This window comes from Aquarana catesbeiana, linkage group LG11 (assembly GCF_042186555.1).
Source record: "Aquarana catesbeiana isolate 2022-GZ linkage group LG11, ASM4218655v1, whole genome shotgun sequence".
In the NCBI taxonomy this organism is placed as follows: domain Eukaryota; kingdom Metazoa; phylum Chordata; class Amphibia; order Anura; family Ranidae; genus Aquarana; species Aquarana catesbeiana.
Genome location: NC_133334.1, coordinates 280,871,670 through 280,899,300, shown reverse-complemented (window position 1 = coordinate 280,899,300; position 27,631 = coordinate 280,871,670). Strand labels below are relative to the sequence as shown.

The 27,631-nt window shown below is 45.3% G+C and overlaps 1 protein-coding gene across 1 annotated transcript; it reads left to right on the top strand.

Annotated features, from left to right (window-relative positions):
• The first annotated feature begins 482 nt into the window (after positions 1-482).
• On the top strand, positions 483-27,462 carry PABPN1L (PABPN1 like, cytoplasmic). The gene is made up of 9 exons (XM_073603907.1): positions 483-549; positions 3,974-4,119; positions 7,128-7,230; positions 9,669-9,824; positions 15,130-15,197; positions 16,557-16,663; positions 19,933-20,020; positions 25,433-25,602; positions 27,204-27,462. The coding sequence occupies exons 1-9, from the start codon at positions 483-485 to the stop codon at positions 27,460-27,462; spliced, it is 1,164 nt and encodes a 387-aa protein (XP_073460008.1).
• The last annotated feature ends 169 nt before the right edge of the window (positions 27,463-27,631 follow it).

The following is a 27,631-nucleotide window of genomic DNA, read 5'->3' as shown; positions in this document are numbered from 1 at the left end:
GTGCTGGTTGGTTGGTGGTAGCGATGGTTGGTGGAGGTGCTGGTTGGTTGGTGGTAGCGATGGTTGGTGGAGGTGCTGGTTGGTTGGTGTTAGCGATGGTTGGTTGGTGTTAGCGATGGTTGGTGGCTGTGCTGGTTGGTTGGTGTTAGCAATGGTTGGTGGCTGTGCTGGTTGGTGGAGGTGCCGGTTGGTTGGTGGTAGCAATTTTTGGTGGTGGTGCTGGTTGGTTGAGGTGCTGGTTGGTTGAGGTGTTGGTTGGTGGAGGTGTTGGATGATTGGTGGTGGTGCTGGTTGGTTGGTTGGTGGAGACGCTGGTTGATTTATGGTTGGTTGGTGGAGGTGCTGGTTGGTTGGTGGCTGTGCTGGTTGGTGAAGGCGCTGTCTGGTGGAGGTGTTGGTGGCGGTGCTGGTTGGTTGGTTGTTTGGCGGAGGTGTTGGTTGTGCCGCCCTATGGGAGCAGACGGTGATAAATAGGAGCATACATGAGCCTTGGCTGGCTGCCCTCTTCTCTGGGCTTCACCTGGCCTATTAGAAGCTTCTATCTGGCAGGTGTGAGCTTCCCATTAACCCCTGTGCTGCTGGTTTGTAGCAGGCAGGGGGATCCTGTGCTGGGGGATGGGTGCCTGGCCGGGAATGAAGGGGTAAATACAAAAAGCTGTGCAATAAGAGAGGAGATGAATGAGTATGTCTCCCCTCCAGCATGTGGTCAGAGGATCCTGGTCCCATCGACCGGTGTGAGTGTCCTGGTCCCAGCAGGTAACGGTCCAGACACAACACCAAACCAATGCCGTCGGGGAGTATTATAGGGGGATCATCGGATATTCCGCCGTTCATACAAAACGAAGGTAGATTGCTTCTTGAACTGATTTCTTGTATGTATGTAACATTCGATCGTGCTGATTGCACTTCTTCCTCTTCATGTATTTGCGGTGTATAGAAAGCTTGGCGTCGGCGCCAATATTGGCAGATGTTTCTCAGGATGTCTTGATGGTGAAGTGGGTTCTGTAAGCGGCTCCGCCAAATACCCTGAAGGGCCACGCTGTCCAAACTGTTGGTGCTATATAAATCCTGTATAACAAAAAGGACCATGGCGCACCCTAAACTACAGTCCTGGCTCTTTCCGATGGGCGGCCAGGGGGCTGGTGGTAAAAACAAGGGGCTGAGCCATGGTTTTACTGCCCCCCCCCCCCCGTCACCCAGCCCGGACCGGATTGTACCAATGTCACCAGGCAGGGTTGCACATGTGGCGTGGCTGCAATACTTAGCAGCTGCTGCATTTGTAACTCGGGGCGACGCCTGTCAAACTCGCACATTGAAATCAACAGGGCTGCACCGCCACCCGAATGGTTGATTGACAGTTGCAGTCGGGTCCCACGATGTAAAGTTTATGTTCAGCATTTTAAAAGTAAAAGGGGTTTTTTTTTTTTTTTTTTCATTGCAACTTGCATAGATTTGCAAGCCGTACTAAAATCGTGAGTGTGAATCGCAGCTGTGCGATTTGCACTTTCACACTGTTGTGGCCTTTACGATCTCAAGGCCACAACCGTGTGAACCAGGGCTCAAAGCAAACCTTTATTATATTGCAGCTTACCAGGTCTTAGATGTGACGGCTGCATTTGTTTTTCGTTTTTAGGTTTTCTTTCTTCTATTTTCATCTGATGATCCGTCTGGTAGATCTGTTGGGTTTTTTTTCAACGGGGAAAGCTGTCCTGCAGATGTAGCAGTTAGAGGGTTGAGACCAACCATTTTACTACTGACAGGGGTGCTCTACAATTTTGTAAAAGCTTTATCCCAAAAGGAACAAAACTGTTTGCTGTAACTGATTATAAAGTGTGAGTTGGGAGTTTGGCTTCCATTTGTTAATGTATCCAAATCTGCTAAACCGTCTAACGCTTCCTCCCCCCCCCCCCGGCTGACAATGCTTCTGTCTGCTGTGCCTCCTGTGCTCCTTCAGAGTGTGGGGGCATTTTAATACAGGAGGGGTGTTACTGGCCAGACCACCGGGGGTAAAGCCAAAAAAAAAATGGAATGCAGCCGCCACATAATGATTAGTAAGTTGTGATATGTTACATTTATGGGTTAATTGTTTTTAAAGTAGATCTAAAGGAAAAACTAGGTTATAATCCCTATCAGAGATTTTTTTTTTTATCCTTTTATTTTTTTGCCATCTGTGTCCAGTTGGGGAGATTTTCCTTCACTTCCTGTTCCATAGCCAAACAGGAAGTGAGAAGAAATCCCAGGTAGTCAAGCACTTGTAGGTCTAACCTCCTCACTAGGGATGAGCTCCGGCGTGTTCGCATGGCGCACGTGCCGAGCCCGCCAGGAAGTCGGCACGGCGCAGCGCTAATCACAAGCAGTGAGACATTTCCCGATGTGCGGCTGCAGAGATCGGGAAATGTCTCCCTGCCTGTGATTAGCGCTGCGCCGTGCCGACTTCCTGGCGGGCTCGGCACGTGCGCCATGCGAACACGCCGGAGCTCATCCTTACTCCTCACGTCTGCACTATAGTCGAATGACCTACATTGGCGGGATGCCGTCATGTGACATCCTCCCACGCATGGGCTGCCTGCGTGCCCCCTGGGGGGGGTGCGCTCTGTGATCGAGTCAATGAGACTCGGCTTATCACAGATCGGAGTAAGGAGTCGATCCCGGCCAATGACAGCCGACCACGTCATGTAAACAGAAGATCGGTAATCGTTTTTCCTTCTTTAGGACTTTCTTTCAATTTGGTGATTCTGCCAGGAACACACTTCCTGTCCTGGGGTGACAACGCACGCTGACAGTACTGTATCCGCAGGGCTGGAATAACCATTAGCCACCGGTGCGCACTGTCACATCGCATGTGAGTCGCAACAGGAATCGCCCCGCAAATCGCATGCAATTCTGTGCGGTGCATTCTGTATGGCTCAAATCGCATCACATCTGCACTAGAATCAGATTGCATTCGATCCGATTCAGACAAATGCACTGGGTTCTGAGGTGTTGTTGACACCCGCAGCTGATCGCATGACCGCAGTGCGATTGCTATGCGGTGCCATGTGATGCAATTCCTGTGTGTTTTTTCCCACATCGCATCAGTGTGACCCGGTTCTTAGACGTTTCATGATGATGGGGCTTGTAGTTCTGCAGCAGCTAGTGGGCCACAGATTGAGCACCCTAAGGGCTTGTACACTGGGGGAGGCGCGGTAAAACCACGTGGTTGAGAATCTTCTTTTTTTTTTTTTTTTTTTTTTTTTTTTTTTTTTTCCCACCAACCCTCACCGCTCCCCCTTTAACTGCAAAGACAGCGGCCAAGGGTGTACAAATCCTGCAACGCTTTGCGGCTGTGGCATAAATGATACCCCCTGTTGTATTTGGCGGGCACTACTGCTCACTTAACGTAACCCATTCAAGTGAATAGGGCCGCTCCACAACTGCATGCAATGCACCTAACTGGGGGGGGGGGGGGCGCGGGGCAGTCATGTGGAATTTGGGGTTGAGAAGGCGACATACCGCCTCTTTATTGCCTGTCAAACACCCCTGAAAAGTGATCTGAGACTGGATTGCTTTTCAGAGGAGCATCAGTTCCTGCCACTATTGTAAATGGGCCCATAGATGGGAATTCCCCTCGTGTTGGAGATTTCCCCTCACATCTTGTTGCGTCATTGAGACAGGAAGTGATATCATCATAGTGGGACGCAGGCAGCAGAAAAGTTCTCCCCGTTCTGTACTGAACCCAAAACAAAAGTGTTGTCTAGGTGTATATACAGTGTATACACTCGTTCATTAGTACCTGCTGCATTTTTGGTTACTCAGCACTGCGATGCGGGTCTGTTGGGGTACAACACAAAACAAATGGCACCGCAGCGTGCCCATCCCCCAACGTTCCCTCAACACAGACTGACAGATGATAAACGCTCGCTGTACCGGCTCTATATACTCTCATTTATAAACACTTCTGTCATGGATATTATGTGATTTGTGTGTTTTTCAGACCCGGGCGGTGGCGGAGTGTGGGCTGACCGCGGCCGCTTCTCCCCTCAGTGGGATGTGGGGTTGGCGATGTCTGACAAGATTCCCAAACAGGAGCCGGGGCCTAGTGAAGGTGACCATGGCGACGAGGGGGACCTGGACGATCCTGTGAGTGTTTTTGGTAACGTGTATTATCTATGAGGAGGCGATGGTTGGTTGTACCCGTGTGTGAGGCCTCATCCAACTTTCTCCTCAGGCCTCAAATGTGACTGAAGGGCGAGTTCCCCTTTACCAAAAATCTGCCTATTGGGGGGGAGGGGGTCTGTAGATAAAAACAAACTGTCCCACTCTGACTGAGGCCCCTTTCACATTCTTATGACTTGTCCCACGATTTGGGACTGCAAAGTAGCATGACAAGTCGTTCCCCATAATGTCCAATGACAACCATTCATATTAGTATGACTTCAAGTTGCACTACTTTGGTCTAACTTTGATGCGGGTTACACGGGCATTCCCTGAAATGGCGGAGCAATCGCAGTAGTGTGAAAGGGGCCTAAGGCTACTTTCACACTGCGGCCGCAACCGCGTTGGCGGTAAAGCGCAGTTCGTTTTATCGACGCTTTACCATTGTTTTATTGCCAATTTTAGCCCCTGCTAGCGGTTGAAGAAAGGGTTAAATCCGCCCGTGTTAAGATGCTTCCGAATAGCTTTTCAGGGGCTTCGGAAGTGCTGCCCATTCGATCCAATGGTGCTGCTTGCAGGACTTTTTCTAATGTCCCACACGCACACCACCCCCAGTGTGGAAGAACTCGGGCTTTCACATTCGGGCGGCATGGGAGGCGGTTTTTAGGCACTTTACCGGCGGTATTTCTAGCGCTAAAACGCCTGAAAACCGTCTTCAGTGTGAAAGGGGTCTAAAGTTGAATAATTTCCTTGCTATAATATAGGGTGTAATCCTACCAGGGGTTACATTCCACCTCATGAAGCATGACTGAAATACTCCCAGGACGTTGCCAAGTGAAGCCTAGTAAGGCTGTAAGGGGAATAAAGGGGGATAAATCAGAGAGAGCACCCTCCTGTGATGGTGGAGAGGAGCAGAAATAACATCACAGGAGAGCGCTCTTTCTCTGATTTGTCCCCCTCACAGGCTCTTTCTCTCCCCTGATGCAGCAGCTCTGAGCTCAGAGTCTGAGGGCTCGCTCCTGTGATGGTGGAGGTGACCAGTAATGACTAGGCCTCACTTGGCAACGTCCTGGGAGTATTCTAGTTAGGCTCCTGGATGGCCTACACCTATAGTGAGGGCTTTTTTTCTTGGGCAATATTCTAGCAACAAGGCAGGATGGGATGAGACTATCTCTGGGGAGTTTTCAGTCAGGCTACAGGAGGTGTGTAAATGGCCTACACCTATAGCAAGGGTATTATTCAACTTTGGTCCGAGCTGCACGGTTTGTTTTTTATCTAACGTGCCCAAACCCCCCCTTTCCTGTAGGCAGATTTTAGGTAAAGGTGAGCTAACCCTTTTAAAGCCAAATGGCAGAATCCTGCCATACTGGGGTATGAAAAGAGCTGCAGCAGGGGAGTCTGTGCAAAGCAATGTCACTTCTCGGTATCTGTATTCTATACATAAGGATGCTGCACAGTACTACTTCTCGGTACCGATTCTTATTCTGTAGATGCACAGTACCACTCCCTTTTTTCTATATGGCTGGTGGAATTCTAAGTATTTGCTTTATTTTTTGAATGCCTGGACGCTGCACAGTACCACTTCTTTCCTTATACTGAGTGTAATTCTCAGTATCTATTCTTATTCTGTATGTATGGACTCTGCACAGTACCACTTCTCTTGCACCCTGGAAGTAATTCTTGGTATCTATTATATTTGTTGAATGTATGAATGAATTTATTTATTTTTTTTGTCGCACCCCTTGAACAATTTGGCCACGCCCAGTTTTTGCCACAGTGCATACACATTGGCCACGCCCAGTGAAGTAACTAGCCTCAGGTGATGCACAGAGATATGAAACAAATCCTCCTATATAAGTAGTACCCGTTCATCTGCAGCTCTCTCTTCAGCGATCATTCAAAGTCCGGAATTTATACAGCTTGTCAGAGTTCAGAAAAATGGGGGTGGAGAGCTTAAAAAGAGAGTATCTGTACTAGTAGGGGAAGGGAGAAGTGGATTAGTGATCAGAGGGGTTTGGGGAAGGGGGGAAAAATGTGGTGGAGGATTTGAGGGGGAATCTGTGCTAGGAGAGGGGGGATTGGGGAGGGGGACCTGTGCTAGGAGAGGGGATTTGAGGGGGACCTGTGCTAGGAGAGGGGATTGGGGAGGGGGACCTGTGCTAGGAGAGGGGATTGGGGAGGGGGTTCTGTGCCAGGAGAAGGGGATTGGGGAGGGGGATCTGTGCCAGGAGAAGGGGATTGGGGAGGGGGATCTGTGCCAGGAGAAGGGGATTGGGGAGGGGGATCTGTGCCAGGAGAAGGGGATTGGGGAGGGGGATCTGTGCCAGGAGAAGGGGATTGGGGAGGGGGATCTGTGCCAGGAGAAGGGGATTGGGGAGGGGGATCTGTGCCAGGAGAAGGGGATTTGGGGTGGGGGGTGGAGGGGACAAGATTTGTTCTAGGAGGGGAAATTTGTCAGGGGAGATTATTTTGTGCTGGGGGTGAATTTGAGGGGTCTGGTAGGAAGAGGGATTTGTGCTGGGAGGGAGGATGGAGAAAGAGGATTTATGCTGGGTTGGGAATTTGTACTGGGAAGAGGGGGAATTTTAATTTGGGGACAATTATTGGATTTCAAATGGAATTTTATGCTGGGGGGAGGGGGGGTAAACATGCAGATCGATGCTCACAAAATAAGTGTGTGTGTGTGTTTTATAATTTTTATTTTTTTTTGGGGGGGGGGGTATTTCTGCTGACACACAATGCTCATACATCTTTGGGGGAGGCCCCGTTTGGCATCTTTGCCCTGGGCGTTGGGTGACCTTGTCCCAACAGTGAGTAAGTCCAACATGTAACCGAGTGAAGAAATGACCTATTGAGGTTACATTGGACCTCATTCATTGCGTTTCCTGTAGAACTGTAGCTTCTCCTTCACCATCATTGACGCTCATTGTGAGTTCATCATATCTGAAGTTGCCGTAATCCGGATCAGATTGACCAACTTTTGTGTGTTCCAGGAGCTGAGGGCTATCCGGATGCGCGTGCGGGAGATGGAAGAGGAGACGGAACGTTTAAAGGATCTGATGACAGACGAGACGTCTACAAACAGTCCCGTGACCGGTAGACATTCCTGACCTCCTATAGTCCTTCTAATAACAGATTCCTGTATATTGGTGTCGTGTGTGTGTGTGTGTGTATAGTCACACACACACACACACACACACACACACACAGCCATGCTCAAAAGTTTGCATACCCTGACATTAATATTGAAAATATGACTGATCATGCCAAAAAACTGTCTTTTTTATTTAAGGATAGCGATCACATGAAGCCATTTATTATCACGTCGTTTTTTGGATCCTTTTTAAATCGTAATGATAACAGAAATCGCCCAAATGGCCCTGATAAAAAGTTTACATACCCTGGAATGTTTGGCCTTGGTACAGACACAGAAGGTGGCACACACAGGTTAAAATGGCAATTAAAGGTTAATTTCCCACATTTGTGGCTTTTTAAATCACAATTAGTGCCTGTGTATAAATAATCAATGAGTTTGTTAGCTCTTACATGGATGCACTAAGCAGGCTAGACACTGAGCCATGAGGAGGTAGAAAAGAACAGTCAAAAGACCTGCGTAACAAGGTAAAGAAACTTTACAAAGATGGAAAAGGATATAAAAAGATATCCAAAGCCTTGAATATGATAGGCAGTACTATTTAATCGCTTATTAAGAAGTGGAAAATTCTGGGCTCTTTTGATACCAAGCCAAGGTCAGGTAGATCAAGAAAGATGCAGTGGAATAACGTCCTTACAGGATGTCTCCAATTTACAAGCCGACCTCAATGCTCTGTCTAATTGTGCAACTAAGTGGCAAATGAGGTTTAATGTTAAATGTAAAGTTCTGCACTTGGGGGCTAAGAATATGCATCATACATACAGTACTGGGGGGATCAATGGTGGAGAAGGATCTGGGGGGATCCATAGTGGAGAAGGATCTGGGGGTTTTGGTAGATCATAAGCTCAATAATAACAAGCAATGTCAAGCTTCGGGTTCAAAGTGAGCAAAGTCCTTTCTAGTATAAGAGAGGTATGGACTCCAGAGAGAGAGAGATCATCTGTACAAATCATTAGTAAGGCCTCATCTGGAATATGCAGTTCAGTTTTGGGCTCCAGTTCTCAGAAAGGATATCGGGGAACTGGAGAAAGTGCAGAGAAGGGCAACCAAACTCATAAGAGGCATGGAGGAGCTCAGCTATGAGGAGAGATTAGAGGAACTGAATTTATTCACTCCTAAAAAGAAGAGATTAAGTGGGGATATGATCACCATGTACAAATACATAAGGGATCCATATAGTGAACTTGATGTTGAGTTATTCACTTTACGTTCAACACAGAGGACAAGGGGGCTCTCTTTACGTCTAGAGGGGAAAAAAAGATTTCATCTCCAAATAAGGAAAGGTTTCTTCACAGTAAGAGCTGTGAAAATGTGCAATAGACTCCCCCCAGAGGGGATTCCAGGGAAAATCCGATTGCCTCTCTGGGATCAGGAAGGAATTTTTTTTTTTTTCTCCTGCTGTAGCAAATTGGATCATGCTTTGCTGGGGGTTTTCTCCTTCCTCTGGATCAACTGTGGGTGAAGGATTGTGTATATGGGATTGTAAACAAGGTGAAAATTTGGTGAATGAAGTGAAAACTGAATATCGCCAATAAAGTCCATCCAAGGTAAGATGAAAAATGATGTGACGATTCACCCAAAGAATGTGATGGGAGAAAGATGACTTCCACCACTAAACACACTTCCACTTACCGACTTCCAATGATCTCCTATCACGGGAGATCACAAACTCTTTTCGGCTTAATACCCGGCCCTTCGGTAAAACGCACCGATGGTCACAGCGTCTTCCATAAAAATCAAGCTGACCCCAGGTTCTGAATCCTCACTGCCCTATCCAATGTAAATGGCTATAGTCCTCCTTAAAGTGGAACCACACGGTGTCTGAGCACCACAAAGCAAAACGCTATTTATTTCATTTTTAATATTCAGAGTGAACTCCTCCATTCATCCATGTCTCCGTGCGTTCTCCTGCTGGGAAATCACTTTTGAGAAATTCTCCCCCAGCATTTCTGGCCATGGCCATCTTGAGTAAGAGCAGATTCATGTAGCATTTACTTCCTGGAATCCATCTGCCTCAGTATAGGCATGCAGGAGGGTGTGCTTATCTAAGAAAACCCCTCCCCCCTCCCCCCCCCCCCCCCCCCCCCCCAGAAGACTTCTGGGGTGTATGACCTCATTTGCCTAGGCAAGAAACCAGGAAGTAACTGAGGAAACTTACAGTATAAAAAAGAAAAGTATAAAAAAAAAAGAAAAGTATAACCTATTTACTTTATTTACTACTGCTAGCAGAATAAGGATTGAAAATAGTCCATGTTCATTGAAAGAGTGAAGTTCCTCTATAACTTTTGAGCATTACATGTGCTTATTGGCGCTCGTAGAGATATATACTTTTTTTTTTTTTTTAATGGAAAAAGACTGTTGGTCATTCTCTGTTTTCCAGAAAGTAGAGAACCGTCTCTTCCTTACACCCACCGCCGAGCTGGAGGAGCAAGTTTGCGGCAAGCCCCTAGGGCGCACCATGCTGGACCCAACTGGCCGATCCCATTTCGCCTGCCATTCATGGAGAGACATTCGCCCTTCTATGGGCAGCCTAAAGGTATCCATAGATGTTCTAATGATCAATGTCCATTCTGATCGGAAAGTGATTAAAGGGCTCATGTCACATGAGCATACCTACCTACATAAATAAGGAAGGGGAGGAGAGACAGCGCAGCCACTCTGGTGTAGTAAGTATATACAGTGCCTTGAAAAAGTATTCATGGCCCTTGAAATTTTCCACATTTTCTCATGTTACAACCAAAAACGTAAATGTATTTTATTGGGATTTTATGTGATAGACCAACACAAAGTGTCACATAATTGTGAAGTGGAAGGAAAATGATAAATGATACAAATATGTGAAAAGTGTGGGGGGGGGGGGGGATTTGTATGGCGCCCCCCGGAGTCAATACTTTGTAGAACCCCCTTTCTCTACAAGTCTTTTTGGGGATGTCTCTACCAGCTTTGCACATCTAGAGAGGACATTTTTGCCCATTCTTCTTTGTAAAATATCTCAAGCTCTGTCAGATTGGATGAACAGCAATTTTCATGTCTTGCCACAGATTCTCAATGTGATTTAGGTCTGGACTGTGACTGGGCCATTCTAACACATGAATATGCTTTGATCTAAAACATTCCATTGTAGCTCTGGCTGGATGTTTCGGGTCGTTGTCCTGATGGAAGGTGAACCTCCGCCCCAGTCTCAAGTCTTTTGTAGACTCTAACAGGTTTTCTTCTAAGATTGTCCTGTATTTGTCTCCATCCATCTTCCCATCAACTCTGACCTGTCCCTGCAGAAGAAAAGCATCCCCACCACATGATGCTGCCACCACCATGTTTCACGGTGGGGATGGTGTGTTCAGGGTGATGTGCAGTGTTAGTTTTCCCCACACATAGCGTTTTGCTTTTAGGCCAAAAAGTTGAATTTTGGTCTCATGTGACCAGATCACCTTCTTCCACATGTTTGCTGTGTCCTCCACATGGCTTCTCACAAACTACAAACAGGACTTCTTATGACTTTCTTTCACCAATGTCTTTCTTCTTGTCACTCTTCCATAAAGGGCAGATTTGTGGAGAACACGACTAATAGTTGTCCTGTGGACAGATTCTCCCACCTGAGCTGTGGATCTCTGCAGCTCCTCCAGAGTTACCATGGACCTCTTGGCTCTTCTCTGATGAATGCTCTCCTTGGCCGGTCAGTTTAGGTGGACGACCATGTCTTGGTAGGTTTGCAGTTGTGCCATACTCTTTCCATTTTCCGATGATGGATTGAACAGAGCTCCGTGAGATGTTCAAAGATTGGGAGATTTTTTTATAACCTAACCCTGCTTTATACTTCTCCACAACTTTATCCCTGACCTGTCTGGTGTGTTCCTTGGCCTTCATGATGCTGTTTGTTCACTAAGGTTCTCTAGCAAACCTCTGAGGGCTTCACAGAACAGCTGTATTTATACTGAGATTAAATGACACACAGGTGGACTCTATTTACTACTTAGGTGACTTCTGAAGGCAATTGGCTCCACTAGATTTTACTTGGGTATCAGAGTAAAGGGGGCTGAATACAAATGGCCCCCCCCCACACTTTTCACATATTTATTTGCAAAACATTTTGAAAACCGTTTATCATTTTCCTTCCACTTCACAATTATGTGACACTTTGTGTTGGTCTATCACATAAAATCCCAATAAAATACATTTACGTTTTTGGTTGTAACATGACAAAATGTGGAAAATTTCAAGGGGTGTGAATACTTTTTCACTGTACTCACAAAGATACATAAAAGGACACGTGAATACAGGGGGAGGAGTCTGCTGCATCGACCAATCCCACACACATGCAGCTGGATGGATGGGCTGCAATAGACAGTCTGGATTGCTCTGCCCCCCTGGATGGGGAATTGTTTGGACTGCCTGGCTCGTGCCTCGGCTTCCTCACTCCCAAATGTCAGTGGCTGGTGGCCGGTGGATGGTGTTGTCCAACTGATGTCCAGGGTCACAGGACACATTTCGAAGGACCTTCCTCGTAACCTGTACGAAGTGTGATCTTCACACTTATATGGGATGCAAAGCAGGGCCGTCTTTACTACTGATTGGACCATGGGCGGACATTTTCTTGGGGGGGGGTATACAATTTTGTGCTCCACCTGCTCTGAGACATACAATAGCAGCTAGACTCAAAATCAGTTTACTAAATCAGATCAGGCAGTGATTGCGATTGGTTGCTAGAGGTTACAATATATCATTACCACTCACTGGCTGCTAGAGGTCACAGCACACATTATGGATCACTGATTTAGTTGCTAGAGGTTACAACACGTGACTTCTGCTTGTTAATTGGTTGCTAGAGATTACTGTACATCAATATTGCTCACTGATTGGTTTCTAGAGGTTACTGCACTTTAGTACTACTCACTGATTGGTTGCTAGACTGTACTCAGGGAGGCATGATATACATATGAATGCCACCTCTATTTACATATTGTAGACGGTCCAACGCTATTGACATATTAATGCTGTCGCTATTTACATGGCAATGCAAGTTATTTACATGTAAACACAGGTGAGTCATCTGTGCATGACAACAGGGCAGAGCTGGGCAGCATTAGTAAGAGAACTTCACACTGAGATATCGGGACACAGCACAGGACTAAAACTTCAAGGGAATTTAAACTGGGATAGTTGGCAAGTATGAGGCAGCTGCTTTGGGCCCCAAAACAATGACGGAGCCCAGGGCAGCTTCCCCTTTTGCCCTGCTTTAAAGACGGCCCTGATGCAAAGGTGTTCTATGCTGATCTGGACTCCACTCTCTGCTGACATCACCGATATCAGTCCAGTCACCGCCTCATCCCGACAATGTCTGGATCCATCAGGTGCCTGGACTGATACCCGTCTCAGCCTCTCAGCGACCTGCTCCCCGCCCCTCCATAGCTCGGCGCTCCAGTGACGGGGGGGGGGGAGGCAGAGCAGAGAGCTGATGACTGACTGACAGCAGCTCTCTGCTTGGGGAGATGTGAGAACCGAGCCATCAGTGATGTTCAGTGGCTTGGTTTTCAGTGTAGAGGCGCCAGAGTACAGATACAGCATCGGACCGACGCTGCATCCACCTAGGTAGGTATGATGGTAAAAAAAAAATACTTCTCTTTTAACAAGCAGTAAATGAGCAAAGGCCTCTCTCACTTCTGTGGCTGCAGGCACTGTAGAGCAATTCAATTTCACAGAAGCACTGAAGATTATACAAGTTGGTACCCTCCTCCTTACATGAGACTGGAAGGCTGACGAGTCACTGCTGGGAGGGGAAGTAGGGGGAGCTGATGAGTCACTGCTGGGAGGGGAAGTAGGGGGAGCTGATGAGTCACTGCTGGGAGGGGAAGTAGGAGGAGCTGATGAGTCACTGCTGGGAGGGGAAGTAGGAGGAGCTGATGAGTCACTGCTGGGAGGGGAAGTAGGAGGAGCTGATGAGTCACTGCTGAGAGGGCGGAGCAGAGCTGCTAAGAGAACAAGTGGTTCTCTGCTGTGATTTTTGAAGATGAGTTGTGCCATCAGTAACACAGGTAAGTGAGGACATGTTTTTATAACTCATTTTAATGCATGCTGGCAATTCATCAGCTTAAAGTGTAGGTCCAGCCCAACTTTATATATAATTTTTTTTTTTTTTTTGCTTTTGGATAGAGTGGGGAGGATTGGAATCTGTCTGGTTTTTACAACTATCCCAGGCTCTGTTAGAAAAGTTTTTTTTTTTTTTCCCTTGCTTGCATTTTAACCAGACAAGAAGTGAAGGAGAATCTTCCAACTGCAACAAACAGAAATAAAAATGTAGCCTAGGGGAAGACTATAAAATGTCATTTCCTGTCTGGTTTCACTATTGTCTGCAGGACAGGAAGTCAGGTCAGATCTCTCTTAATGAAACTTTCAGGCAGAAAAAATGCTTAGCGCTTATAAATGGAGCATTTAGGAGAGTTTGGCGTTTTTTTTCAAATGTACATTGAAAAATGAGCAGAGTCAGGGACGTAACTATAGCGGCCGCAATTGCAACCTGGCCCCATGCTCGAAGGGGTCTGTGCAGCTCCCCTGTACACCTGGATTTGGGGGGGGGGGGTATAGAGGAACCAATGCCCTCCTTTCTTCCTCCTGCAGCCCCTGAAAGCCTCTTCCTCCTCTTCTGCAGGAGGAAAAATGGAGGGCATCGGTTCCTCTGTGCCGCCCCTTCTATCCAGATTACTTGTCTCCTTCTGTCCCCTGGTCCACGTTGGGGCTCCTAGAAATTAAAAACCTACTAACACCAGTGGGGGCCCCAAGATGGCAGGAAGGGGTCCTGCTGTGGCACTGTAATAAAGGGCACTGCAATGGGAATAAAGGGCCCACCACCCCAGGATCAGTGGAAAGGGCTCAGAGGGATGGGTCCTTAACCAATTCCCTACCGTCCTGGGCTTTCAGTGGTGATATCTGAATGATGGGTGCAGCATTCATTCAGAGATATATATATATATATATAATTTTTTTTTTTTTTCCAGCCGGCGATTCCCTTCACCGTAAGAACAATCGTATCGGCTATTCAGCGGCTTGATCGTTCTTGCATATAATAATGTGTATGTGTGCTTCTGAGTAATTTTCTAGCAAAAAAATTATGCTTTTTACATGTAGGAGAGGAGTGCTGGAATTTGCGCGATATGGAAGTGGTTAAGGTTCTAGTTATGCCTCTGAGTAGAGGGGAATGTTTTGGGGGGGGGAAAAAAAAGCTTATAAAATCAAATGTTCATAAACGTGCAGTATAAGCCACTATGAGCTGATTAGTTTTTGTTTTGTTTTTGTTTTGTTTTTTTCTGCCCCTAGTGTGTATGGACTCAAAGGGTTTAGGTGAGCCCGAGATTATGAATGAACTTTAAGAACAAAAAATTGTTCCCCAGCAGCTTTTGGCTGTAGCTGAAATCCTCACCTCCTCTCTGGTGCTGTCCCTTCAGACTCTTGGGCTCTGCGATCCATTGCCAGTCGTTTTTCAAGATGGATGACACCCAGTGTCATCGACACCCTGGGCTGATAGTGGGTTAGAAGACCCACCCCCCTGGGCGGGGTGCCAAGGACGAACAGAAAAATGCTTTAGAGAGCGGTGCCATGTAATGACGTGACACCACTGCTTGCAAATGGAATGGGTGTGGGTTCGAGAACTAGAGGTTGGGTTTTTTTTTTTGTTTTTTTTTTTGCTTTATGTTTCAAGGTAAGGGTTTTTAGAGAGAGGTTAATTTTAGGGGTAAGCTGAGATGCTGAGATGAGGGTTAAGGGCTTCATTTAGGGTTGACAATCCTGAACACAACACTTCCGCCATATCCCTTAGAATAACTATTGTAATTTGTGTTTTTGTTTTTCAGGTCTTCCTCAACCTGTGACTGCAGAAGAGAAGCGGGAGGCAGATCAACGCTCTGTATATGTTGGCAATGTAAGTGTAACCTGAGCAATTTCCAGTATCATAAATATGCACGGTGGGGTTATTACTGATCGGCCTATTGGCTAAGGCCAATTGTAGTATCTATTCTAATCAGTGTCCAGTTGGGGTGCTCCACCATCATTCTGGCCTTTTTGGTAGGAATGACTGGCTGTATGTTATCAATGCTATCCCCTGTCCACTGCAATATATGCTTCCCTTTTTTTCTTCTTTTTTGCACTGCACCTAATGGGCTAGGCCTTTTAGCTCCGGGGGCTCATTAAGTCCTGGGGGGCACATTTTTGTTACCAACTAGGATGGAGGGTGTAGGTCCTCCAGGCTCACCCTGAAGTCTAGGGGGAGGATGTGTGGCCATCAGGTCCCTTCCTCCCCTGAACCGGGGGGGGGGGTCTCTCTTTAGGAGAGCCCCTTACTTTGGTACTGTGGTACTTGACTTGTTGGTTGCCTTTGGCTGACCGTGAGGAGAGGGGTCCACCAGGCCTTTTTGGCTAGGTGGACCATGTTGAGCCTTGACCCCATCAGGAGCCTTCTGGCCTGGGGGGGGGGGGGGGGGGGTTAAGGGTAAGGTCCTTCTTATAATAATAATAATAATAATAATATATATATATATATATATATATATATATATATATATATATATATATATATATATATATATATATATATATATATATATATATATATATATATATATATATATATATATATATATATATATATATATATATATATATATATATAATATATATAATATATATAATATATAATATATAATTTTTTTTTTTTTTTTTTTTTTTTTTGTGGGTGGGGGGGTGGACGTAAGACCCTTCCTTCATTTGACTGGGCCTCCCTGCACTCCGAAAAATGCACCAAAAAAGCTCATGTATCAAATTTTGGCACAGAGCCAGGCGCTTTTTTTTTTTTTTTTTTTTTGCACGATTTTCATACATAGTTACATAGTAGGTGAGTATGAAAAAGACACAAGTCCATCAAGTCCTACGTTTTTTTGTTTGTGTTTTTTTTATTTATTTATTTTTTTGTTTGCACAATTTTCATACGTTTGTCACCGCAAAATCGCACAGCTGTTGGGGTGCCATTTCGAAATAATGGCATTGCATACGTGGCCCGTGTTTTGCTGAGATTCTGGAATTGCGGGCAGAATCACGTGATTCTGCCCATGATTACAAGACAACGCTCAGGTGTTCATGGAGCCTTGGGTGTTTTTTTGTGCACCACCACGATTAACGAAAAAAGAATCTGCACAATGGGGTTGAATCTCTTGCCCCCCCCCCCCATCTATTTAAACTTCTAAAATAATTCTGGATCTATCACTTGTGTTTTTCATTGCTGTAGGTGGATTATGGAGGTACAGCCCAGGATCTAGAATCTCACTTCAGCAAATGCGGGTCCATCAACCGAATAACCATTCTGTGTGACCGATACTCTGGCCACCCTAAAGGGTAAGAGTGGGCTTTCTTGTGATGCTTTTAAAAAAGTGATTACAATCTGCTTTGCACCGTTTGCCCGTGATTTTTGTAAAGCTGAACACTAAGCAGATATTTAATAAACACATGTAGGGATGGGTTTATTAAATGTATGAATAAATGCAACTAGATTAGGGGGTGTCAAACTCAATGTCATTGTGGGACGCATCAGCATTATGGTTGCCCTCAAAGGGCCAGTTGTACATAAATGTATCTACTCCTATATCATGTCAAATAATTGCCTCTGCATTTGATTTGAGCATCCCAACCACCCTCACGTCAGATGACAAGAGCCCCTCCACCATCAGAAGTCTCGAGTCCACCACCCTGCCTTATAACACAGTTCACAGCCCCCCTTTTACCTTTTTTGTTTAGGTAAATTTAGCTCCTGGTTCACAGTGATCAGCTGAGCGGCATTGTGATTATTTTGAATAATGGACAAATAGTGCAGAGCTCTAGTGGTAATGGAATACATATACAGTGACACCTTCACAAAACATGACTTGGTAGTTGGTGGCAAAACCCTTGTTGACGAGCACAGAGGTCAGATGTTTCTTGTAGTTGGCTACCAGGTTTGCACACATCTCAGGAGGGATTTTGTCTTATTTAAAGATCCTCTCCAAGTCATTAAGGTTTCGAGGCTGACGTTTGGTAACACCAACCTTCAGCTCCCTCCAGATATTTTCTGTGGGATTAAGGCCTGGAAACTGGCTAGGCCACTCCAGGACCTTAATGTGCTTCTTCTTGAGCCACTCCTTTGTTGCCTTGGCCGTGTGTTTTTGGGTCATTGTCATACTGGAAGACCCATCCACGACCCATTTTCAATGCCCTGGCTGAGGAAAGGAGGTTTTCACCCAAGATTTGATGGTACATGGCTCCGTCCATTGTCCCTTTTTGATGCGTTGAAGTTGTCCTGTCCCCTTAGCAGAACCCCCCCCCCCCAAAGCGTAATGTTTCCTCCTCCCATGTATGACGGTGGGGGATGATGTTCTTGGGGTCATAGGCAGCATTCCTCCTCCTCCAAACATGGCGAGTTGATGCCAAAGAGCTCGATTTTGGTCTCATCTGACCACAACACTTTCCCCCAGTTCTCCTCTGAATCATTCAGATGTTCATTAGCAAATCTCAGACGGACCTGTACATGTACTTTCTTGAGCAGGAAGACCTTGCGGGTGCTGCAGGATTTCAGTCCTTCACAGCGTAGTGTGTTACAAATTGTTTTCTTGGTGACTATGGTCCCAGCTAAGATCATTGACAAGATTCTCTCATGTAGTTCTGGGCTAATTATTCACCATTCTCATGATCATTAAAACCCCACGAGCTGAGATCTTGCATGGAGCCCCAGACCGGAGATGGTTAGTTATTTTGTGTTTCTTCCATTTGGGAATAATCGCACCAACTGTCGTCATTCCAGAGCAGGTCCAGATCGCATAAAAACAAAAGCACCGCAATAGTGTAGTATTGCTAAAAACCATATGTCTTTATTAAAACAAAAGGAGATGAACTTGCATGTCTTGTAAGCATTAAGATGCACAATCCGGCGTGACAAACGCAGACAAACCAGGCTTTCCAACATCAAAGATGGCCATGCATGCGTGGTGGCGTGCGTACGGAGCTCCGCCCAACGTTTCATCACATCTGACGTCATCGGGGGCACCAAAACTGTATTGTCCGGTTTGTCACGCCGGATTGTGCATCGTAATGCTTACAAGAAATGTGAGTGTATCTTTTGTTTTAATAAAGAACTCAGTCAGTGCAGCGAAGAGTCAGCAGTAGTAGGCCTGAGCATAAGACAGTGCTTGCCAAAGGAGATGGGTTGCAGTGTGGCCAGTCCAACCCATGAGGGAGCTTCTGGAAGAGTTGATGTAGGCCCTGCTCATTCCCTACTCCTCTGAAACCTCTCCCTATAGCAGAGTCCCTGACAGGCGGGTATGTTCTCCCTACACTAGCCACTCTGCAAATGTATGCCAAAAACCTGTGGGCAGGGATTTGAAAAGACAGTTTGACCCAAGGTGGCCACCAAGTTTCTTGCCTTTTCTCCAGCTGCGGTACTGCCAGGAGCGGCCGCTCCCCTAGTTTGCATGCAGGGCGTCAGACTCATACGTTGTGTGTGTTGTGTGGTGTGTGTTTTTTTTTTTTTTTGGGGGGGGTTTTTTTGTTTTTTTTTCCACGTGATTAGAGACGGAGGTTCTAATTGGCTTGAAAAAAGGTTGGGCTCTGCGCCCCAAAAACACCCACTTGTGCCAATAGCGAATCAATATTTGCTATTGTCTTCTGGCGGATCAGGTTGGCCAAGGAGGAGAAGCCAAAAAAGCCACGGAGGGGCTGGGGTGGGGGGGGCTTGTGCCGTGGAGGGCTGAGCTGGGAGGGTTTGTTTGAAGCACCCCCCCCCCCCCCCCCCCAAAAAAGTTTTACATCAGCCACCATGAAGTACCGCTCCATTTGAGCGCCATCTACAGTGGAGAAAGGCACCTGCCTAAATTTCCACCATGTTCCTATGAGAGAGAAGATGCTGGTGACGGATTGCATCCACTGGTATTTACCTAGCTCCTAGTTTGGGATACAAAAGGAAAGACCAAGGGGTTTGGTTAAAAAAAAAAAAAGTTTTGAACGGTGGCGGCTGGTGTGTGGGTTCTGCTTGTGTGGTGTGGTGTGTTTTTTTTTTTTTTTTTTTTTTTTTTTATTTATTTTTTGCAGCCTATTAGAACCTCTAGCTCTAATCGCATTCAAACCCCCCCCCTATTGGAATCTATGCATACGGCGCCCAGCATGTAGATTAGGGGCCCCCTAATGGATGGGCCGCAACTGGTTTTGAATTTGTTACATGTTAATGTGGTGTGTCTAAAACTTTTGCTTCCATTTAGATTAGAGGTTTCCAAACTGCAGCTCTTTGCTTGCTTCTATCTGGCCCTTAGGGTATTATTTCCACCAATGATGGGGCACAATTTCTCCCAGTGACACCTAGGATGAGCACAATTACTCCCACTGAAACCAAGAATGGGGCAAAAAAACTTTCCCCACTGATGGGGCCTTTTCTACTTCCAATGGCCACAGTCTGGCCCCCCCTAAAGTCTGAAGGACCGAAAACTGGCCCTTTTTTAGAAAGTTTGGCGACACCCCTGATTTACTACAACATAACAACCAATCCTATAGTGGCTAAAACTCCATTGTACTGAATTCATGTTGGTGATTTAATTTTTTTGTTTTTTTTTTGTTTTTGTTTTTTGTTTTTGTCTCGTATCCAGCTATGCATATATTGAATTCACAGAACAACACTCAGTAGAGGCTGCCACAGAACTGGATGAAAGTGTGTTCCGTGGACGGACGATCAAGGTGACCTTTTTTGGACTCCTGCACTAATTTATCAAACTGCAATAATTCTACAGCTAAATTTTTATCACATGATTTATGAATGGAGACGGCATGAACCGTCCTCATTCACTGCACTTAGAAAAGCGAACCGTGTCCAAAACGCGATGTATTTTGGTGCGTTTTGCATTTCTGGCTGGTTCTTAAATGACAAAAAAGGTCATGTGGCCAAAATAAGTCTAAAATCGAGGGGATCCTGATTTCTCTGTAGACCCTAAATCGGTATTGATTGTGTAGCGTCAATACCGATTGACACAGTCTATAAAGAGACCAGTTTTGATGCTCATTGTTGCTATATGCATGTGGAAAAATGAGCACTTGGCGTAAGAGATCCCTGACCCCAGCCTTTTGTGCCCCTAAATATATTTGTGGTATCCGCACTGGAAATACAATGCAAGTGACACCACTTATTGTGCAGCTGGGTAAATGCAGGGGGTGTGTATCAGGAAAGGTAAAGAGATGGGTACAGTGCTTTGAAAAAATATTTATACACCTTGAAACATATTATTATATTATTATAATATATATATATATATATATATATATATATATATATATATATATATATATATATATATATATATATATATATATATATATATATATATATATTATAATAATTTTTTTTTTTTTTTTTTAATATAATTATTATTTATTTATTTATTTTTTTTGTTATAACATGAAAAAATGTGGAAAATGTCAAGGGTTATGAATACTTTTTCAAGGCGCTATAGTTGTGCCCAGAGAGACGCTTGGAGATGCAAAATGAAGAGTCTGCTGTTAAGGGGGACCGGTTTGATTTTTCCTATAAGGAGGTTTTCTGCAGTCTGTCTATTATCCTTTGAATATAATAAACCCTTTACATTTATTTCTACACATTTGAAAAGTGTAGGTCCTAGAAAAAGCAGTCAGCCTCTTTCTGTAGCAGACAAATATTTGGTTGTATCTGTATGTTTTTGTATTATTATTAATATTCAGGATTTATATAGCGCCAACAGTTTGCACAGCGCTTCACAACACGAGCGCAGACAGTACAGATACAATACAGGAGGAATCGGAGGGCCCTGCTCATTAGAGCTTACAATCTAGGAGGGAGGGTCAAGTGATACAAAAGGTAATAACTGGGGGATGATCTGATGGAGAAAGTAAAAGTACAGTTGTTAGGTGGGGGCTGGATATGCTTCTCTGAAGAGGAGGGTTTTCAGGGATTGTCTAAAACCAAGCAAAGTAAGAGATAGTTGGACAGATTGGGGAAGGGAGTTCCAGAGGATGGGAGAGGCTCTGGAAAAGTCCTGGAGGCGAGCATGGGAGGAGGTCACAAGGGAACTAGAGAGCAGGAGGTCTTGGGAGGAACGATTAGGTTGGTATTTTGAGACTAAGTTAGTGATATAGCTAGGGGCCGAGTTGTGGATGGCTTTGTAAGTTTTTGTTAGAATTTAATTTGTTGGGTGAGTGGAAGCCAATGGAGGGATTGGCAGAGAGGGTTAGCGGACACTGAGTGGTTGGTAAGGTGGATGAGCCTGGCAGCAGCATTCATGATGGACTGAAGGGGGGGATAGCCTATGTAAAGGTGATCCCGTGAGGAGGGAGTTGCAATAGTCGAGGTAAGAGGTGAATTGGGAGCTTTGTGGTGTCATTGGTTAGGAAGGGGCGTATTTTGGAGAGGTGGAAGCGGCAAGATTTGGAAAGTGTTTGGACGTGGGGCTGAAAGGATAGTTCCAGGGTTACACCTAGAACCTTGGCATGCAGGGACGGGCTGATAATGGTGCTATTGATCTTGACAGAAATTGGGGGAAGAGGCTCTTAATAGCTGCCTTCACTTTTTTTTTTTTTTTTTTTTTTTTTAATATAGAGGACTTTGCATTAGCATCATACTAACTTTTTTTTTTTTTTTTTCCTCCAAATTGTGTTAAGTTCATCTTTCATAACATGTTACACCCATATTCAGTACCAACAGTCTTGGGGGGGCTGTCAGGTTGTAGGTCTTCATAAACTACCACGGCGCTATGAATGCTGTGGTAGTCCATTTCTGTCACTAAGTATCTGCCTGACCGTACAAGCAAGCAGATACGCTGACAGATCTGCAAGAGTCCTGAATGGCATCAGGGATCTGCCGATTACTGGTGCAATGCTCTACAGGCTCCTAAAATAAAAAATAATAAATGCACTTTTTTTTTTTTTTCCCCCTGTAAAAAAAAAAAAATTGCATTTTTATTATATTTCTTGTCAAAAGGTGAACTTATCCTTTTTAAATCTCCTGGCATGCAGCTAGTCTAAAGCATACAGTACATGTAATTAAAATGCGTTAAAAAGTTAAGTTATCTAAGGATGACGCTATTCAGAATCTGTCCATAGCCCATATGACTGAAGGCATGTCACACCTGGACCCATAATTTGAGGGTCCAATGTAGTCTTCCATATGTCTGTCAGTAAGGTTCATTGGGGTGTGGGGTGTGTTTTTTGGTGTTTTTTTTTTTTTTTTTTTTGTTTTTTTTGTTTTTTGTTTTTTCCCAACCTAACAAAAGTCCTTTTAATCTGACAACGTTGTGGTATTATAATTGGCAATTCCTCACCTCAGTACAAATGATCTAATATATATATCATCCGGAAAGTATTTCCTTTTTCCACATTTTGTTATGTTGCAGCCTTATTCCAAAATTTAAATTCATTATTTTCCTCAAAATTCTACAAATGCCCCATAATGACAAGAAGTTTGAAATCCTTTGCAAATGTATTAAAAAAAAAAAAACTAAAATCCCATGCACATAAGTATCACAGGCTCCCCCCATGCACATAAGTATCACAGGCTCCCCCCCATGCACATAAGTATCACAGGCTCCCCCCCATGCACATAAGTATCACAGGCTCCCCCCCATGCACACAAGTATCACAGGCTCCCCCCCATGCACACAAGTATCACAGGCTCCCCCCCATGCACACAAGTATCACAGGCTCCCCCCCATGCACACAAGTATCACAGGCTCCCCCCCATGCACATAAGTATCACAGGCTCCCCCCCATGCACATAAGTATCACAGGCTCCCCCCCATGCACATAAGTATCACAGGCTCCCCCCCATGCACATAAGTATCACAGGCTCCCCCCCATGCACATAAGTATCACAGGCTCCCCCCCATGCACATAAGTATCACAGGCTCCCCCCCATGCACATAAGTATCACAGGCTCCCCCCCATGCACATAAGTATCACAGGCTCCCCCCCATGCACATAAGTATCACAGGCTCCCCCCCATGCACATAAGTATCACAGGCTCCCCCCCATGCACATAAGTATCACAGGCTCCCCCCCATGCACATAAGTATCACAGGCTCCCCCCCATGCACATAAGTATCACAGGCTCCCCCCCATGCACATAAGTATCACAGGCTCCCCCCCATGCACATAAGTATCACAGGCTCCCCCCCATGCACATAAGTATCACAGGCTCCCCCCCATGCACATAAGTATCACAGGCTCCCCCCCATGCACATAAGTATCACAGGCTCCCCCCCATGCACATAAGTATCACAGGCTCCCCCCCATGCACATAAGTATCACAGGCTCCCTCCCATGCACATAAGTATCACAGGCTCCCTCCCATGCACATAAGTATCACAGGCTCCCTCCCATGCACATAAGTATCACAGGCTCCCTCCCATGCACATAAGTATCACAGGCTCCTCTGAGTTCAGGTGCCTCCTGTTTCCACTGATCATCCTTGAGCTGTTTCTACAACTTGATTGGAGACCACCTGTAGTAAATTCAGTTGATTGGATATGATTTGGAAAGGCACACACCTGTCTATAGAAGGTCCCACAGGTAACAGTGCATGTCGGAGCACAAATCAAGCCATGAAGTCCAAGGAATTGTTTGTAGACCGAGACAGGATTGTATGGAGGCACAGATCAGGGGAAGGGTCCAGAAACATTTCTGCAGCATTAAAGGTCCCAATGAGCACAGTGGCCTCCATCATCCTTAAATGGAAGTTTGGAACCACCAGGCCTCTTCCTAGAGGTGGCTGTCCCGGCCAAACTGAGCGATCGGGGAGAAGGGCCTTAGTCAGGGAGGTGGCCAAGAACCAGATGGCCACTCTGACAGAGCTCCAGCATTTCTCTGTGCGAGGGAGGAGAACCTTCAATAAGAACAACCATCTCTGCAGCACTCCACCAATCAGGCCTGTATGGTAGAATGGCCAGACGGAAGCCAATCTTCAGTAAAAGGCACATGACAGCCCACCTGGAGTTTGCCAAAAGGCACCTGAAGGACTCTCAGACCATGGGAAACAAAATTCTCTGGTCTGCTGAAACAAAGATTGAACTCTTTGGCCTGAATGGCAAGCGTCATGTCTGGAGGAAACCAGGCACCGCTCATCACCTGACCAATACCATCCCTACAGTGAAGCATGATGGTGGCACCATCATGCTGTAGGGATGTTCTTCAGCAGCAGGAACTGGGAGACTAGTCAGGATTGAGAGAAAGTTGAATGCAGCAATGTACAGAGACATCCTTGATGAAAACCTGCTCAAGAGCGATCTGGACCTCAGACTGGGGCGAAGGTTCATCTTCCAATAGGGCAACGACCCTAAGCACTCAGCCAAGATAACAAAGGAGTGACTACGGAACAACTCTGTGAATGTCCTTGAGTGGTCCAGCCAGAGCCCAGACTTGAACCCGATTGAACATCTCTGGAGAGACCTGAAAATGGCTGTACACCGACGCTCCCCATCCAACCTGATGGAGCTTGAGAGGTCCTGCAAAGAAGAATGGGAGAAACTGCCCAAAAATAGGTGTGCCAAGCTTGTAGCATCATACTCAACAAGACTTGAGGCTGTAATTGGTGCCAAAGGAGCTTCACCAAAGTATTGAGGAAAGGCTGTGATACTTATATACATGGGATTTTTTTTTTTTTTTTTTTTTAATATATTTGCAAAGAGTTCAAACTTCTTTCACGTTGTCATTATGGGGGCTTGTTAGTAGAATTTTGAGGAAAATAATGACTTTAATCAATTTTGGAATAAGGCTGTAACATAACAAAATGTGGAAAAAGTGAAGCACTGTGAATACTTTCCGGATGCACTGTATAGATGTTAAAAGTCCGCACTCTGTTTAGAAACATTCCAGAATCTGGACATCCCTCTGTCACTGGGTAATGATACCCATCTTGGCTATTGGATTACTATTAAGCAACTAGTCTTTTTTTATATTACTTTTGCTGCTTGGCTTAAAATGAACTCAATACATTACAGTATGGCATCAGTTATGCAGCCCAGGGCTATAGAGAAACCAGGATGGAGGGCATCATGTGATCAGCCTGCCAAGACGTTTTTTAGATTTGTATATAATGCATTAAGTTAATCTGTTTGCCCATCTTATCAGGTTCTTCCCAAGAGAACAAATGTTCCAGGAATTAGCACTACTGACAGGGGTAACTTTCGAGGAAGGTTCAGGGGACCCAGAGGAAACTTTTCCAGGGGACAGAGATCCAGAGGACCGATGTCCAGAGGGCAGTATTCCAGAGGACAGATGCCCAGAGGACAGGCATACAGGTCAGTATTGGTATTCCATGGAAAGATTCGATGTAATATACACCGTACTCTCCTCCTCTTCCTCTTCCTCGCAGCCATGGCACCTGCACACCAGTATAGTACAGGTTCTCCTTCTGAAACGGGAGAACCTTTCCTTGTGCAGTGCCTTGAAAAGGTATTCGTACCCCTTTAAAATTATCCACATTTTCTTCACGTTGCAACCAAATAAAAATATATGTATTCTATGTGATGGACCAACACAAAGTGGCACACAATTGTGAAGTGTAAGGAAAATGATAAATGGTTTTTCAAAATTTTACAAATATCTGAAAAGTGTGGGGGGCATTTGTATTCAGCCCCCTTTACTCTGATACCCTAACTAAAGTCTAGTGGAACCAATTTCCTTCAGAAGTCATCTAATTTAGTAAATGGGTCAAACCTACCAAGACATGGCCGTCCACCTAAAATTGACCGGCCGGGCAAGGAGAGCATTCATCAGAGAAGAGCCAAGAGGTCCATGGTAACTCTGGAGGAGCTGCAGAGATCCACAGCTCAGGTGGGAGAATCTGTCCACAGGACAACTATTAGTCGTGTTCTCCACAAATCTGCCCTTTATGGAAGAGTGACAAGAAGAAAGACATTGGTGAAAGAAAGTCATAAGAAGTCCTGTTTGCAGTTTGCAAGAAGCCATGTGGAGGACACAGCAAACATGTGGAAGGTGATCTGGTCAGATGAGACCAAAATTGAACTTTGGTCTGAAAGCAAAATGCTACGTGTGGTGGAAAACTAACACTGCACATCACCCTGAACACACCATCCCCACTGAGAAAAATGGTGGTGGTGGCAGCATAATGTTGTAGGGATGACTTGAGACTGGGGCGGAGGTTCACCTTCCAGCAGGACAACGACCCGAAACATACAGCCAGAGCTACAATGGAATGGTTTGGATCAAAGCATATTCATATGTTAGAATGGCCCAGTCCCAGTCCAGACCTAAATCCATTTGAGAATCTGTGGCAAGACTTGAAAATTGCTGTTCAGACGCTTTCCATCCAATCTGACAGAGCTTAAGATATTTTGCAAAGAAGAATGGGCAAAAATGTCCTCTCTAGATGTGCAAAGCTGGTAGAGACATCCCCAAAAAGACTTGCAGCTATAATTGCAGAGAAAGGGGGTTCTACAAAGTATTGACTCCGGTGGGCGCCATACAAATGCCCCCCCCACACTTTTCACATTGTATTTGTATAATTTATCATTTTCCTTCCACTTCACAATTATGTGCCACTTTGTGTTGGTCTATCACAAAAAATCCCAATAAAATACATTTACGTTTCTGGTTGTAACATGACAAAATGTGGAAAATTTTCAAGGGGTGTGAACTCAATGGAAACATTCAACCACACTACCGTTGGTCTTAACTCACTCAGGCTTTCGTTCAATCATTGGCCTTGCAGTTGTGAGCAGCACTCTCTCCTCCTCTACTCTCATATGATTTCCTGACAACTGCATTATCCCACTATTTCTATCACCAGTGGCCTCCAGGTTCCTGTAGTCATATAGGAGGAACACAGCAGTACAAGACTAGTATATTTAATAAACCTAAAACCATCTAAATTCCATAGTGTTCCTCTATGGACTTTGCCCCCCCGTCCCAAAACAGTAAGCCTAGTCGACCCAGCCATCGGTGCCATGCCCGCTTTTGAGGCCCGTCGTTCTCCCAAATGCCGCATCAATAGAAACCATATCAGGCCACACATTGCAGATCCATGCAACTTCAGTAACTATACTGAAAACAAGTGGACAAAGCACTCCACAGGCTGTCTGTCTTTCACATGTTTCACCATCTCGTATGGCTTGGTCTTTGTGAATGAGACCCCCTAGGGGGTGAAAACTATCGGAGGAAGACTGCCTGTGGTGTGCTTTGTCCACTTCTTTCCTCAAAGGCATTTTTATTGGTTTTTCAGGGGTTTTAATACAAAGTAGAGCACATTGATTTTACATCATGTAAGATATCAGGTGTGCAACACAAAAATTCCAACAACTATAAACC